The 14952-nt window shown below is 43.6% G+C and overlaps 1 protein-coding gene across 1 annotated transcript in view; it reads left to right on the plus strand.

The window, feature by feature from the left end:
- The window catches only part of LOC144495768 (cytochrome P450 7A1-like), a 30911-nt gene extending 16848 nt beyond the window's left edge, over nt 1–14063 (plus strand). The window contains exons 3-6 of the mRNA XM_078216202.1: nt 1976–2586; nt 4335–4465; nt 7966–8144; nt 13254–14063. Of these exons, the coding sequence (XP_078072328.1) occupies nt 1976–2586; nt 4335–4465; nt 7966–8144; nt 13254–13547 (1215 nt within the window). The 3' untranslated portion in view covers nt 13548–14063. The remainder of the gene's footprint in view (nt 1–1975; nt 2587–4334; nt 4466–7965; nt 8145–13253) is intronic.
- Nucleotides 14064–14952: the final 889 nt, after the last annotated feature.

Raw genomic sequence — 14952 nt, forward strand, 5'->3', positions numbered from 1 at the left:
TCATCAGATACTTTAAAGGTGAGGTTATCAGTCTTTCGATTCCAAAATGTGAACATTCTAAACGCAGGTGACCAAAGGGTGAAATTGAGGTGATGTGATTGTTTTTACTGGTCACCATAGAAACCAAGCAATGGCATTTGTGTGCCTTTTCCATAAGACAAAACAAGTTAGCAGATGCAGCAAAATTGACTGTATCTGCATTTCTTTGCTATATCTATTTTATATCCCCTAATCTAAGAAGAAATGGATAAGTTTGATTCTTTTGCTTATTCAGTCATTGATTAAACATCTGAACCCCAAAACAAAAAGGAAGAAATGTCAAGAGACATTAAAATGAGAGCTATCTGGCCTTTGGATTTTCATGGATGGGAGACGGCGCTTTGCCCCTTACCTGAATGTGTCACCTGCAGAGAGAAGTTGGCAAACACTGTGGTGGTAGAAAGCAAGTTAAAATGCCATTTGCAGGCAAAACATCTATCTCTTGCAAACAAAGGTATTCAGTGCTTTAAAGAACAAAACATGAAGCAGACCCAACGTCTGATGATGTGTGCGAGTGTGAGTTCAAGAGGCTATTTATCTGGTGGCTGAGCTTGTAGCAGAATTGCAAACATCTCTAGTGAGACCGTAACCATAATAAATGTGACATTCATGAGTAATCGATTCAGCTGAAAAGAAAATGGGTGTGGCGTGGAATTGTTTGGCTCATTGAAGTGTGCCGTGTTACCGAAAAGGTTGGGAACCACCCTCAAAATGAGTGTGGATTACTACTCATTCTCATTCCTTCCACTCCACCATCAGAGGAAAACCTTACTGTTGTAGTAAACATCTTTCTGAAATTCTCTTTGGGAAAAGATCTGTACGTTAGGGGGATTAGCAGGGGGTTACAGGGATAGGGCAGGGGAGTCGGGGGTGGGCCTGGGTAAGGTGCTCTGTTGGAGAGGGAGAGTCAGTGCAGACTTGATGGGCCAAATATCCTCCTTCTGCACTGTAGGGGTTCTATGAAAACACTTCCACCAGTTAACCTCCTAGTTTCAGAAACCTCCTAGTCATTTCTTCAAATGTGCTGTTTGTCTCGCACAGCCTATAAATGCCTCCATTCTCATGCCTTCACTTCTTTGCCTTGTAAACTGCTTTCAGCCGTTCTTTTTAAATAAATGTAAGTTGTTTCTTAGTGTAGAATTAGTTTATTCAACTCACAGGAAACTCCTGTGATTTCCACGCAACTATTAGTGTTTTAAATCAGTGAACCAAACAGTGTTAGTTCAAAAGGAATCTTTTGACTTCTTCATTGTAAATTAACATTTGATAAACTTTTAATTGGAAACAGAAGAAAAGCAGTTTAGCATGTGTGACATGAGTTAACATTGTGAGCTAAGCATTTAGAGGCTCAGAATAGTTGATTTTAGCTATTCTTCCCTGATTTTGTTTTGATTTTATTATTGTCACATGTATTAGTAAACCGAAAAGTATTGTTACTTGCGTGCTATACAAACAAAGCATACCGTACATAGGGAAGGAAAGGAGGGAGTGCAGAATATAGTGTTACAGTCATAGCTAAGGTATAGAGAAAAATCAACTTAATGCAAGGTAAATCCATTCAAAAGTCTGATGGCAGCAGGAAAGAAGCTGTTCTTGAGTCGGTTGGTACGTGACCTCAGACTTTTGTATCCTTTTCTCGACGGAAGAAGCAGAAGAGAGTATGTCTGGGGTGCATGGGGTCCTTGATTATGCTGGCTGTTTTTCCGAGGTAGCGGGAAGTGTAGACAGTATCAATGGATACGTGCAGCACAAAACAGTAATGTGTTAAAGACAGCTCCCATTTGTTTGCATTGCTCGCAAAAGTGGTATTTTTGCTTATACTGAGACAAATGCAATTCTTTCTGAGCTACGATGAGCAAGAATGCTAATGGTAAATATTGATTTCACTTAAATTCCCTGTATAACATAAAACAATATTCCATTTTGTCTTCCACAGGTATTTGGTCATGTAGATTTTACTGATGCTAAATATGGGGTAAGTTATGAAGAGATACATCAAATTTTCAACAGGACCCTACAGGGATTCTCCTTGGGCCCTCTGACTTCAAGTATGATGATAAATCTTCAGTTTGTAATGTTACAAAACAAGAAATCATCAGACTCCAGCAAATGGACCACCGAAAGCCTTTGTGCATTTTCAAACAGGATAATGTTTGAAGCTGGGTACTTAACACTCTTTGGAAAAAATGAAAAAGCAATGAAAGAAAACAATACTGAAAAGGTAAAGGCACAGTGTGCTGCCATTCAGTCTGTCATGAAGAATTTTACAGTGTTTGACAATTTATTTCCTGTTTTAGCTGGTGGCATTCCGTTATTGTTTGTCAAAGCTGCCAAGCAATCAAGAATGGCCCTAGCACAAGCATTATTGCACAATAACCTACGGCAGAATGACAGTAAATCTGACCTCATAGAGGAAAGAATGAACCTTTTTGATCGTTCACCTGCACTTGATGAACTCAGCAAGGGGAAGACTCATGTCACAATGCTGTGGGCTTCACAGGCTAATACGCTTCCAGCTACCTTTTGGAGTGTTTATTATTTAATAAGGTACTGTTACTCTCAACTTTCATAATAGAAGTTTGATCCACTTGTAGCAATTTTAAACCTGAACACTCTGAACATAATCTGTCTGTTTTATTGCCATAATCATTTATGCCTCTTTGCTTCAACCAGCTTTCTAATGAATTCATGCTGACATGGGAATTATGCTTTTTTTTAAACCTTCACCGCCTGTCTGTAATCTGCTGCAATGGATAGCCTGTCCATTGTAAATAGGGTGAAATCAGGCAGGTACTATAATGGGTGGGCAATCTGCTCTGCCAGAATACTATGAGTGGTGAAGACAAGGATTTTTTTCATGGTTTCTGCTGGAATCACAAACTCTGATAATGTATTCCACAAGCTCACAACCATTTTCCCAGCCTACAAAAGGTAGGTTCCAGTGTGTGTGGAGTAGGAAAGTCCCAGAAAATGACATTGGATCAGGATCCTGACATCATTCTACCTAATTCTGGCTTTCCCCAGGGTGGTTGAAGGTGAGTGGGAATCCTGCCTTGGATCTGTTGGGTAAGAAATATGGAAATGTTTCAGCTAATTAAGAGGGCAATTAAGACCTGCTTCAAGCCTGAATCCTAGCCTTTCCAGCTTATCAGCAACATCCCAGGGTTTCCAAGGTGAATGTACAATGGAAGGGGCTTTTTCAGTGACAAGCTGGAAGCCTTTGATCAGTTACACTGAAGAGCTGCAACTATAGCTATTGACAGCCAGTTATTCAAAGCATTTCTCTGAGTGAATCTCCCTAACCAATGGAATTAAGAATTCAGAAATAGACAGAGGATGGTCTGAGAAGGATGGTAAGTTAAGAGTGGGCGAATTTGGGGACAAATCAGGTATTTAAAGGGAATGAATGATTGGATTAAGTGAGATAAAAAGTGATAGACAGGAAAAGTAAGAAAAATAATTTTAATTTTAATAAAATATCCCAAAACAACTCACTACAGAAGAATGCACTTATTCGTTGAATGGTGCTGGCTGGGCCGGCATTTCTTGTCCATCCGTGGGGGCATTGCTGTGGATCTGGAGTCATGTGTAGGTCAAACCAGGTAAGGATGGCAGATTTCCTTCCCTAAAGGACATTAGTTAACCCCAGATGGGTTTTACAACAATCAACAATGGTTTCATGGTCATCAGTAGATTCTGAATTCCAGATTTTTATTGAATTCTAATTTCATCATCTGCCATGGTGAGATTCGAACCTGGGTCCCCAGAGCATTACCCTGGGTCTCTGGATTACCAGTCCAGAGCCAATACCACTACACCACCGCCTCCCCAATTGTTCATTAATTGCTCAATTTCTGGGCCAGAGAGATAGATTGCAAACATTAACGATCATCATGTTGTTAAACAAGGGGCTGCTGGGGATGATGCTTAAGGTGTTAATTTCTAAACCTGTTGAACTTAATTTTCAATTGATCTGAAAATGTAGCAACTTCATGAAAATGACAGGGAGATTAAAGGTGAGATTCCATTTCTGTAAAGCCGGTGATGGAGCAGTGCAATTTGTGCAACAACTTGTGGCGATTTGCAATTCTTTCTCGCCACAAGGTTAATTTGCACACTAATAATGAGATGTGTCACTAGCATGTCATTATTGTTTTGCAGCAAATTCTGGGACCACTAAGGTTTGGTGACAGGGAATGCATCAGATTTTTAATAACTGGATAGAGAACTATCATACTTGCTGTCTGTGACATATTATTCACACCATCATTTATCTGGTTCTACATAATCTGCAGGTCTCCTGAAGCATTGAAAGCAGTGAAAAATGAAATTGAAGATTTGCTTTGTATGACAAATCAGAAGCCGGGGGACATTAATAATCCGATTATCTTCACCAGAGAGCAATTAGATAGCATGGCAGCGATGGGTAAGAACATGATCACATCTGTTATTCTAATATATATCTTTGCAATAGTAATGCACATGATGTGAAATAATATTCACAACTAGGTATTAGAGCAAACAGAACCTTGTATAACCAGACAAGGATTTGACGACTGATTTTACTTATTTCCTTCTTATTAACATAACAAGCACTCAATATTATTGCTAAAACGGTAAAAAAATTAGCTTAATCAAACTTTTCACTACATAGGAATGAGGCAGGTCATTCAAGCCCTTTAGCCTGTTCCACCATTCAACGAGATTATGGTTAATGGGTACATTATCTCAGTCTATCTGCCATGGTTCATAGGAACATAGGGATTAGGAGTGGGAGTAGGCAATTCAGCCCTTTGAACCCGCTCTGTCATTTAACATGATCATGGCTGATCTTATCTGGTCTCAACTCCACTTTCCTGCCTGCTCCCCATTGCCCTTTATTCTGCTTTTCATCAGAAACATGGGGGCGATTCTCCCAGCCAGCTGCGCTATTGTTGTAGCACACGGGCTGGGAGACTCAAGTGGAGGCTGTTTCGCAGGCTCCCCGTTGGACACCAAGGTCTCCGCGAGTCTCAGGCAGCCAGATTTCCGGCACCATCAGCTTCGCACCAATTTCTGGCGTGGGGCTGCATCAACTATTTAAATTCTATTTTTTAATATATTTTAAATATCATTAGTGGGCCCAGGACTGAAATCACCGGGCCCGCAAGCACCTCCCCACCTGCCAGAACTGGCTCACTCCATCTGGGTTTAGTACAGCTCCCCACTTGCGGGGAGCTAGCTGCCCGAACCCGCTGGAGTGAAGGGAGGCCATTGAGGCTTCCCAGAGAGTCGGATGCTGGAGAGGGGTGCCCCCTGGGCATTGCCATCTTGGCAGTACCAGCCTGGGCCCCTGGAACTGCCCAAAGAGCAAAGTGGCAATGCCCGGGAGGCATCTTGGCACTGTCACCGGACATTGGGTGGTGCCAAGGGGGTGGGGCCTAATGGGGCAGGGCCTGATGTGGGGTGGGGCTTCTCGGGGATGAGTGACAGAGGGAAGGAGGCCAACAATTGGGGCTGGGCATTGGGATGGGGGGGATCAGCCTGCTTGAGTGGGTGGGGGAGGGGGGGTCGGAGTTACAGGGTGGTGTCGGGGCTGTGTGTGGAAGGATCAGGAGATCAGAGCGGGCGGGGGGGGTGGAGAGGGGGGACATTAAGTTGGGGTGAGGGTCGAGGCTGGCCCAGACATTTTGGGGGGGCCAGTGATTGGGTCGTGGGGGAGTTGAAGGGCCATCAATGAGGGATCGCAGGGCTGGCCAGAGTTTGAGCTGGCCAGCGATCGGAAAGCCAGCAGTGTGGGGCCACTGCGCATGCACCAATCTCGGTACTGACAGATCAGCGCATGTGCAGCTGCCGGCCTCTCCAGCGGGAATAGGCCCCACTCCCTGAATTTCAGCCTGATTCATGCTTAAGCACTTTGCAGTGCACAGAGTGTGGGAGATTCATTTTGAAAATCCCGTTGAAAAAACCAGCGGGATTTACTCCAGTTTTTACCCGTTTTCCCATCCAGCCTGCCAAGGGAATCATAGAGGGCGCACTGTGCAAAGGTCCGTTGACCTCGGGCGAGGTTTTGTGACAAGCGCAGCCGGAAAATCCAGCCCTATATCTATGACCTCTTGTTCTAGATTGTGACACAAGGGTTCAATATCCAACTTATCAATCCCCTTTAGCATTTCATATACCTCAATCAGATTCCACCCCCCCCCCACCCCCCATCATTAGCAATAGGTTCAGCATTGAAATTTTCAATTGACCAAGCCTCGAGCTTTTCCAGGAAGAGAGTTTCAGATTTCCACTTCCCTTTGTGTGACAAAATGCTTTCTGAATCACCACAGAAGTGCCTAGCTTTCCTTTAAGGTTATGCCCCTCTTGTTTTGAAATCTCCCACAGGGAAAATTACCTGTCGACCCTATAAACTCTCTTGATCATCTTAAAACCTCATTTAGATCACTCCTTAATCCTCTACATTCAAAGGAAGACATGCCTAATCAATGCAACTAGTTCTCATAATTTAATCTTTGCATCAATTCGATCAATCTGCTTTTCTCCAACTACGAGATGTCATTCCCAGAACTGAGCACTATGCTCTAGTTGGGGTCTAACCAGAGACCTATACAACTGGAGCATAACTTCCAGCCATCTGTACTCTGACCCTCTTGAGGTAAAGGACAACTTTCCATGAGCCTTTTTAATTATTTTCGTATCGTCAACTAGCTATTAGTGATTGCTGTATTTGGACACAAATCTTTCTAGCTTTTCACCATTTTAAAAATACTGAGACCAACCTTTCTTGCGTCCAAGTGGATGATCTTACACTTTCCTCACATTGAACTCCATTTGCTACAGTTTTATCCTTCTAATCTATCAACGTCCCTTTGAAACTTTCTACATCTACACTATTTACTGTGCCATCTAGCTTAGTGTCAGCAGTGAACAAGAAATTTAATACAGCAAATCAATCTTGTGCTTCCAGTGACATTCACAAGATGCCTTAATTAGTTATAGCAACAATGTTATTAGAAGCATTGGACGGAACCTTGTCGCAGCGATGGGTGTTTCAGCAGCAGGATTGGAAGTGAACGGGACATCCGCTTGGAGGTGGATTGGCTGGCCATCTGCAGTCATGTGGCAAACAACCACAGTCGAGGGACCCAACCAATTGTTCAGTGCGGGTGGGCAGGACCCGCCATTACATAATGGAGTCAAAGGCCAGTGTGCCATTTTTAAATGGCACCCAGACAGGCATCCACTCCGTGCAGCCATTCTGCCTGTTTGTGGAGAGAATTTTGAACTAGAACTGCTGCCACAATTGGATCCCTGAAGCTGCTTCCACCTTCTCTCCCTCAAACAGTCATGTCTGGACCTCCATAGACATCCTCAATGCAACAGGTCAGCCTCCTCTCCCCTGGTCCAGCAAAGATCCCCATACAAAAAAAGCAGCTCCTACTCACTCTAAATTCCCAAGGAAGACAACCTCGCCTGCTACACACCTTTGACCAGTCACTAATTGGGAGGTACCTGTTCCTCATTTCCTGCCAACTTAATTGCACGGGTATAATTTGATTGAGTGACCATGTGTTTTAATGTGTATGCATGATCTGATAATGCATTAAAAATAGGGTCCTACCACTTGCCATCAGGAACCATGATGCACCTTTAATCTGCTGCCAATTTGCTTCCCAACTTTCATCCCACCATCAAGAAGCTGACACTTTACCTCCCACACAATTAAGTGTCCCTGCCTATCCTGTTTTTTGCCTTAGAGAACTTCACTAGATTCTGCCCATTACAGATCTAGATTGTATTATCCTTTATCATTGTAGCCAATTTTAGAAATAAACTTGCATTTTAATCAGTCTTTTTTGTAATATTTCTTGACTTTCTGGCTTTCTTTTGTGTCATGATTTTTGAATCTCTGCTAAACAATCTTCTGAAATAATTGAACAGGAAGCCTAATAAATGAAAGTCTGCGCTTATCCAGTGCATCAATCATGCTGCGTGTTGCCACTGAGAACTTTGTACTAACTATGGATAAGGGTACAAAGCTGGCCATTCGGAAAGGAGACCAAATTGGTTTATATCCTCAACAACTGCATCTAGATCCAGAGATTTATGAGGATCCCTTGGTAAGTAAATTATCAAAATTGTGCACATTAAATTCTAGTGTGAAAAATGTTGAATATTACATTTCCAAAACATACTCGAGTTAAGTATTATCATGGATTTTAGTCTTTTGAGAACAATTTTTGGGGCTTTATCAAAGCTCTCTGTCTTATGCCTCCACAATGAGACACAATTTAGGAAGAAGAGTGCTGGTCCTGATGACGAGACAGGAAACAGGCACCATGTCCTTTTTAATGTCAGAAGCTGCAAAGTCTACAATCACAATTCAAATTATTAAAGTGTGTGTTGGGCACATGTCGCACGTTCAATCGCAAGGTGGGAAATTGCACTCAGCAGCCTGTTTCTTCCAAGAGCTGCTGTCAGCGTCACAACAAGACTGTAAAGGAAAAATTAAGGTAGTTAAAGGGAAAGAAATACTGAGGGCACAATGGTGCCGGGGTGCTGAGACACTCTTATAGAATGCACATGTATTTGGATATCACAATATATTTTATTCAAGTAGTTGGTTGATAGTACAGAACTTCAGTATTCCTGAAAAATGCTTTTTGTCTTGTACTCATCAGGACATTTCTCAAGAAAATACCAATGTCAACATATTTTATTCATTTGATTACTGTGTACACGATGTTTATGTGTCGGAATGTCTTCTTTCAGAGGGCATATTGTACCATCATGCTTCATGTTTGGCAGTCATTGCTGAATGAAGGGGACTGAGGGACATCTCGCCTGTTAGCAACAATGTGGCAGTATGTTAGAGGTTAGGCTTTATCAGATAGTAATGTGTGTGGTTTCTATTCCCAAGGCAATGCGACATGACTGCTCAATACAGTATCTGCTCACCGACCCATGAATGACTTTCCAAGAAAATTGGCAGAAGTCACCGGTGAGCATGAGAAGCGATGTTATGCTCATGCAATCATGGTCTGGACAATGAGGGCAAGAAAAGGAGAGAGAGCTCATGATAGCTTCATTGACTTCAATGTCACTGCAAATCTGATATCTTTATCAGGGGGCCATCTCTTCCCATCCTATCTGAGAACAGTGAACTCCCCCTGATCTTCTAGGAGGTGGAGGATGTGTGTAACGAGAGAGACCCTGGTGGAGGTTGGCAGAAGTGGGTGCACAATAGGAGCATGCAAAGGTTTGCAGGTGAGAAAATTATGATCAGGGAGGTGCATCAAAATGATTGAAGATGAGTTTGTCCTTGAGAGCCTAGGCACGTCCTTGCATGACCATGACCTCTGGGAGAGTTATAGAATCAGAGTTTTACAGCGTGGGAACAGGCCCTTCGGCCCAACTTGTCCATGCCACTTTATTTTAAACCCTTAAGCTAGTCCCAATTGCCTGCATTTGGCTCATATATCTCTATACCCATCTTACCCATGAAACTGTCTAAATGCTTTTTAAAAGACAAAATTGTACCAACCTCTACTATCTCTGGCAGCTTGTTCCAGACACTCACCACCCTCTGTGTGAAAAAATTGCCCCTCTGGATCCTTTTGTATCTCTCCCCTCTCACCTTAAAACTATGCCCTCTAGTTTTAGACTCCTATACCTTTGGGAAAAAATATTGACTATCTAGGTGATCTATGCCCCTCATTATTTTATAGACCTCTATAAGATCACCCCTCAGCCTCCTACGCTCCAGAGAAAGAAGTCCCAGTCTATCCAGCCTCTCCTTATAACTCAAACCATCAAGTCCCAGTAGCATCCTAGTCAGTCTTTTCTGCACTCTTTCTAGTTTAATAATATCCTTTCTATAATAGGGTGACCAGAACTGTACGCAGTATTCCAAGTGTGGCCTTGCCAATGTCTTGTACAACTTTGACACAATGTCCCAACTCATGTATTCAGTGTTCTGACCAATGAAACCAAGCATGCCGAATGCCTTCTTCATCACTCTGTCCACCTGTGACCCCACTTTCAAGGAGCTATGAACCTGTACCCCTAGATCTCTTTGTTCTGTAACTCTCCCCAATGCCCTACCATTAACTGAATAAGTCCTGCCCTGGTTCAATTTACCAAAAATGCATCACCTCGCATTTATCAAAATTAAACTCCATCTGCCATTTGTCAGCCCACTGCCTCTATTGATCAAGATGCTGTTGTAATCTGAGATAACCTTCTTCACTTTCCACTATGCCACCAATTTTGGTGTCATCTGCAAACTTACTAACCATGCCTTCTATATTCTCATCCAAATCATTAATATAAATGACAAATAACAGTGGACCCAGCACTGATCCCTGAGGCACACCGCTGGTCACAGGTCTCCAGTTTGAAAAACAACCCTCTACAACCACCTTCTGTCATCAAGCCAATTTTGTATCCATTTAGATACCTCACCCTGGATCCCATGAGATTTAACTTTATGCAACAACCTACCATGCGGTACCTTGTCAAAGATCTTGCTAAAGTCCATGTAGGCAACATCAACTGCACTGCCCTCATCTCCCTTCTTGGTTACCCCTTGAAAAAACTCAATTAAATTTGTGAGACATGATTTTCCACTCACAAAGCCATGCTGACTGTCCCTAATCAGTCCTTGCATCTCTAAATGCCTGTAGATCTTGTCTCTCAAAATATCTTCCAACAACTTACCCACCACAGATGTGAGGCTCACTGGCCTGTAGTTCCCAGGCTTTTCCCTGCAGCCCTTTCTAAGCATAGGCACAACATTTGCCACTCTCCAATCTTCAGGCACCTTATCTGTGACTATCGATGATACAAATATCTCTGCTAGGGGACCTACAATTTCCTCCCTAGCCTCCCACAATGTCCTGGGATACACTTCATCAGGTCCCGGGGATTTATCTACCTTAATATGCTTTAAGACTTCCAGCACCTCTTTCTCTGTTATATGTACACTCCTCAAGACATCACTATTTATTTCCCCAAGTTCCCTAACATCCATGCTTTTCTCAACAGTGAATGCTGATGAGAAATATTCATTTAGGATCTCACCCATCTCTTGTGGATCTGCACATAGATGACCTTGTTGATCCTTGAGAGGCCCTGCTCTCTCCATAGATACTCTTTTGGCCTTATCTGCCAAAACAATCTTGTGTCCCCTTTTTGCCCTCCTGATTTCTCTCTTAACTCTACTCCTACACTCCTATACTCTTCAAGGGATTCACTTAATCCCAGCTGCCTCTGCATGTCATGTGCTGCCTTCTTCTTGACTAGGACCTCAATATGCTGAGTCATCCAGGTTCCCTACTTCTACCAGCCTTGCCTTCACTCTAAGAGGAATGTGCTTACCCTGAACTCTGGTTAACACACTTTAGATAGCCTCCCACTTACCAGACGTCCCTTTGCCTTCCCACAGTCTCCCCAATTAACTTTTGAAAGTTCCTGCCTGAAACCATCAAAATTGGCCTTGCCCCAATTTGGAATTTTAACTTCTGGGCCAGACCTATCATTCTCCATAGCTATCTTAAAACTAATAGAATTATGGTCACTGGTCCCAAAGTGATTCCTCAATAACACTTCTGTCACCTGCCCTTCCTTATTTCCCAAGAAGAGGTCAAGTTTTGCCCCCTCTCTAGTCAGGCCATCCACATACTGAATGAGAAATTCCTCCTGAATACACTCAACAAATTTCTCTCCATCCAAGCTTCTCATACTATGCCTGTCCCAGTCAATGTTGGGAAAGTTAAAAACCCCTATTTTTCTTGGAGCTATCTGTAATCTCCTTACATATTTGCTCCTCAATTTCCCGCTGACTATTTGTAGGCCTATAGTACAACCCAATCAGTGATTCCCCCATATTATTTCTTAGTTCTACCCATATAAACTCAGTGGTCGAACCCTTATATATCCCCTCTCAGTACTGCCGCGATATCCCTAATCAAAAGTGCAACTCCCCTCCTCTCTTACCTCCTGTTCTATCTTTCCTTTAGCATCTGTACCCTGGAACATTGAGTTGCCAGCCCTGTCCCTCCCTTAGCCATGTTTCATTAATTGCTATAATATCCCAGTCCCACATACTCATCCATGCCCTGAGTTCATCTGCCTTGCCCATCAGGCCTCTTGCATTGAAATAAATGCAATTTAATCTGGACTTCCCTTGCTCTCTGTCTTGCTTTTGCCTGATCTTTCTGGTATTAGGATTACTGACACTGCCTTTACTACTTAATATGCTCTCTCTAACTTCTGTGCTGTCCTCAACCTCCTCTTCTGTCTCCCTACTGCTTTGGGTCCCACCCCTCTGCCGTGAGAACTCTGTCCTCTTCCTCATCTTGCTGCCCGATTTCCTTATCTAAGGCGGTTAGTAGCTCCTCCATGTGCTGGCATGGAGAAGCTACCACCTTCGGTGAGGAAGTTGGGCAGCAAGATGAGGAGGACAGCAACTCAAAAAAGGTAATTCTATTCTCCTTTCCAATGTCACATTATGAAGGCTCAGCAGGTGATGACATTCCTGGAATCCTCTGCAGTGCGTATTGTCAAGCTCCCCTGGTCTGGTCAGGCAGCAGAAGTGCATTTTGAGCAATCCTATGGTCTGCTCTATGAATGCATTGTTGATCAGTATGCAGCATTGTAATGTTCCTCTGCAGGGCTTTGGGGATGATGTACTGGTGTGAGAAAAATTAACATATGCAACTTATCAGTGTGGTGCGTGACTTGAAGGATGACTTAGAGATGATGGTATTTCCATAATGTTGCTGTTGATTCGTTTTAGTGGTAGAGTTCATGGGACTTGGAGATGTTGACAAAGAAAACTTGGTGAGTTATTGCAGTGCATCCCATGGATGGTGCAGATTACAGCCATGTGTGCTGATGGTGAATGAGGTGGATATAAAGGTACCAAGAATGGTGAAGGAGTTTGAGACATTGGCTAAAAGATGATTCTGCAGGAAAAAAATATGTCAGGCTGTTGCCTGACTGGTCTGTGGGACCAGTTCCCAGATGTTAGCCAGGAGGATTTGCAGGGTGAACTGGGCTCAGTTAGCCTTTGTGGTCTTTGGTGCCAAGGTGAAACTTTCCCCATATAACGTTCTTGTTCTACAGAAAATAAATGTACATGAAGAAGGTTTTTCTGTCCTTGAAATATTCCAAATATTTCTCATACTTTTAGTGCATTTATTAAACTATCATTCTTTACCATTCAGGAATTTAAGTACGACAGATTTTTGGATGAAAATGGAAAGGAGAAGACTACATTCTACAAAAATGGTAGAAAGCTGAAGTACTATCTCACACCTTTTGGTTCTGGAGTCAGTATGTGTCCTGGTCGTTTTTTTGCTATCAATGAGATCAAACAGTGTTTGGCTTTACTGCTCTGTTATTATGACATGGAACTGCTTGATGCCTCAGCACCTACTCCAGCCCTTGATAACTCGAGGGCTGGATTTGGAATTTTGCAACCATGTCATGATGTTCAATTTCGCTACCGGATGAAATAATAATGGCATAATGATTTCACAAAAAGTTGAAATTTGACAAAATGCCAAGTACTAAAAAATCAGTGTCTCCCTGTTGAAGCCTAAGTGAAAAATAATACCTAGAAACAAAGAAAATTTAAGGCATAGAAAGAGGATGAAGAAGAGATATCTAGCCTTACGCCAGTTTTCAACTTTTGGGCCCCAATTCTCCCAAAGAAATTTTAAGTGCTGATTCGCGGGACAAATGATGTAAATCACAATTGGTTTTTCAGTGGGCGTTCGCACTCGTATTTCCCATACTCGGTGCAATACAGAGGTCACAATCATGAATCTGATTAAAAGCTCAGGGGGTGGGGCCTATTCACGCCGGAATCTGACTGTTCCGGAACTCTGCGTGTGCGTAGTGGCCCCAATCTGTCAGATCGCAGTTTGCTGACCAGCCCTGGACCCTCGGTGTCGTCCCTTCAGCAACCCCCACAGCCCAATTTGCGGTGCCCTCAAGCATTCCCGGGCCAGCCCCAAACACCCTGCCCCCCCCCCCCCGGAGGCAGACCCCACCCCGATCTTTGGCCTCCCTCAAGCCCTGACCAATCCCAATGCAGCGTGGCAGTGGGACCCCCCCCACCCCCACTGATCGCCCCCCCCCCTCTTGCCCCACTGCCATGACACTGACCGAGGCCTGGTGGGCAGTGCCAAAGTGCCCCCTGGGCATGGGCACTTTGTCCCTTGGGCAGTGCCAGGGGACACAGGCTGGCACTGTCAGGGTGCCCATGTCCGGGGGCACCAGCCCCTGCTGCCCAACCCCCTTGGGGGCCCCAATTGCCCCCTCTCACTCCTGCTAGTTCTCCACAAGTGGGGAGCTACTCTAAATCCCACCAGAGTGAAATACACCTGGTGGGGTGGGAAATGCTATCAGGCCCGGAGAATTCTGGGTCAGGCCCAATAATGACATTTAAAATACATGGAAAATAGATTTAAATGACTTGCCCCTCTTCCCGCCTGTTTCCAGCAGGGTCCCAACTGTGCCTGCTGTCCGGCTGTGGAAGACGCACTTGCGTCGGGAATGCATGCGCAAACCCCGCGAAATGGCCAACACGCGATTCTCCCATTCTCCTGAGAATCGGATCCTTTGTTTATAGCCCTGCTATTAACTTCAGATTCCAGGATTTTTAAAACATGGTGAGGAGTTCTACCTTTAGCATACTTTTAGGTAAAGAGTTCCGAACTCTCACCACCCTCTGAATGAAAACATTTTTCCTCAGCTCCCTTCTAATCCTTCTTCCAATTACTTTAAGTCTATGCACCTTGGTTATTAACCTCTCTGCTTAGGTAAATAGGTTCTTCCTGCTCACTCTATCAGGGGCTCTGATAATTTTATGCACCTCAATTAAATCTTCCCTCAGACTCCTCTGTTCCAAAGAAAACA

Source organism: Mustelus asterias, chromosome 7, assembly GCF_964213995.1.
Source record: "Mustelus asterias chromosome 7, sMusAst1.hap1.1, whole genome shotgun sequence".
Classification (NCBI taxonomy): domain Eukaryota; kingdom Metazoa; phylum Chordata; class Chondrichthyes; order Carcharhiniformes; family Triakidae; genus Mustelus; species Mustelus asterias.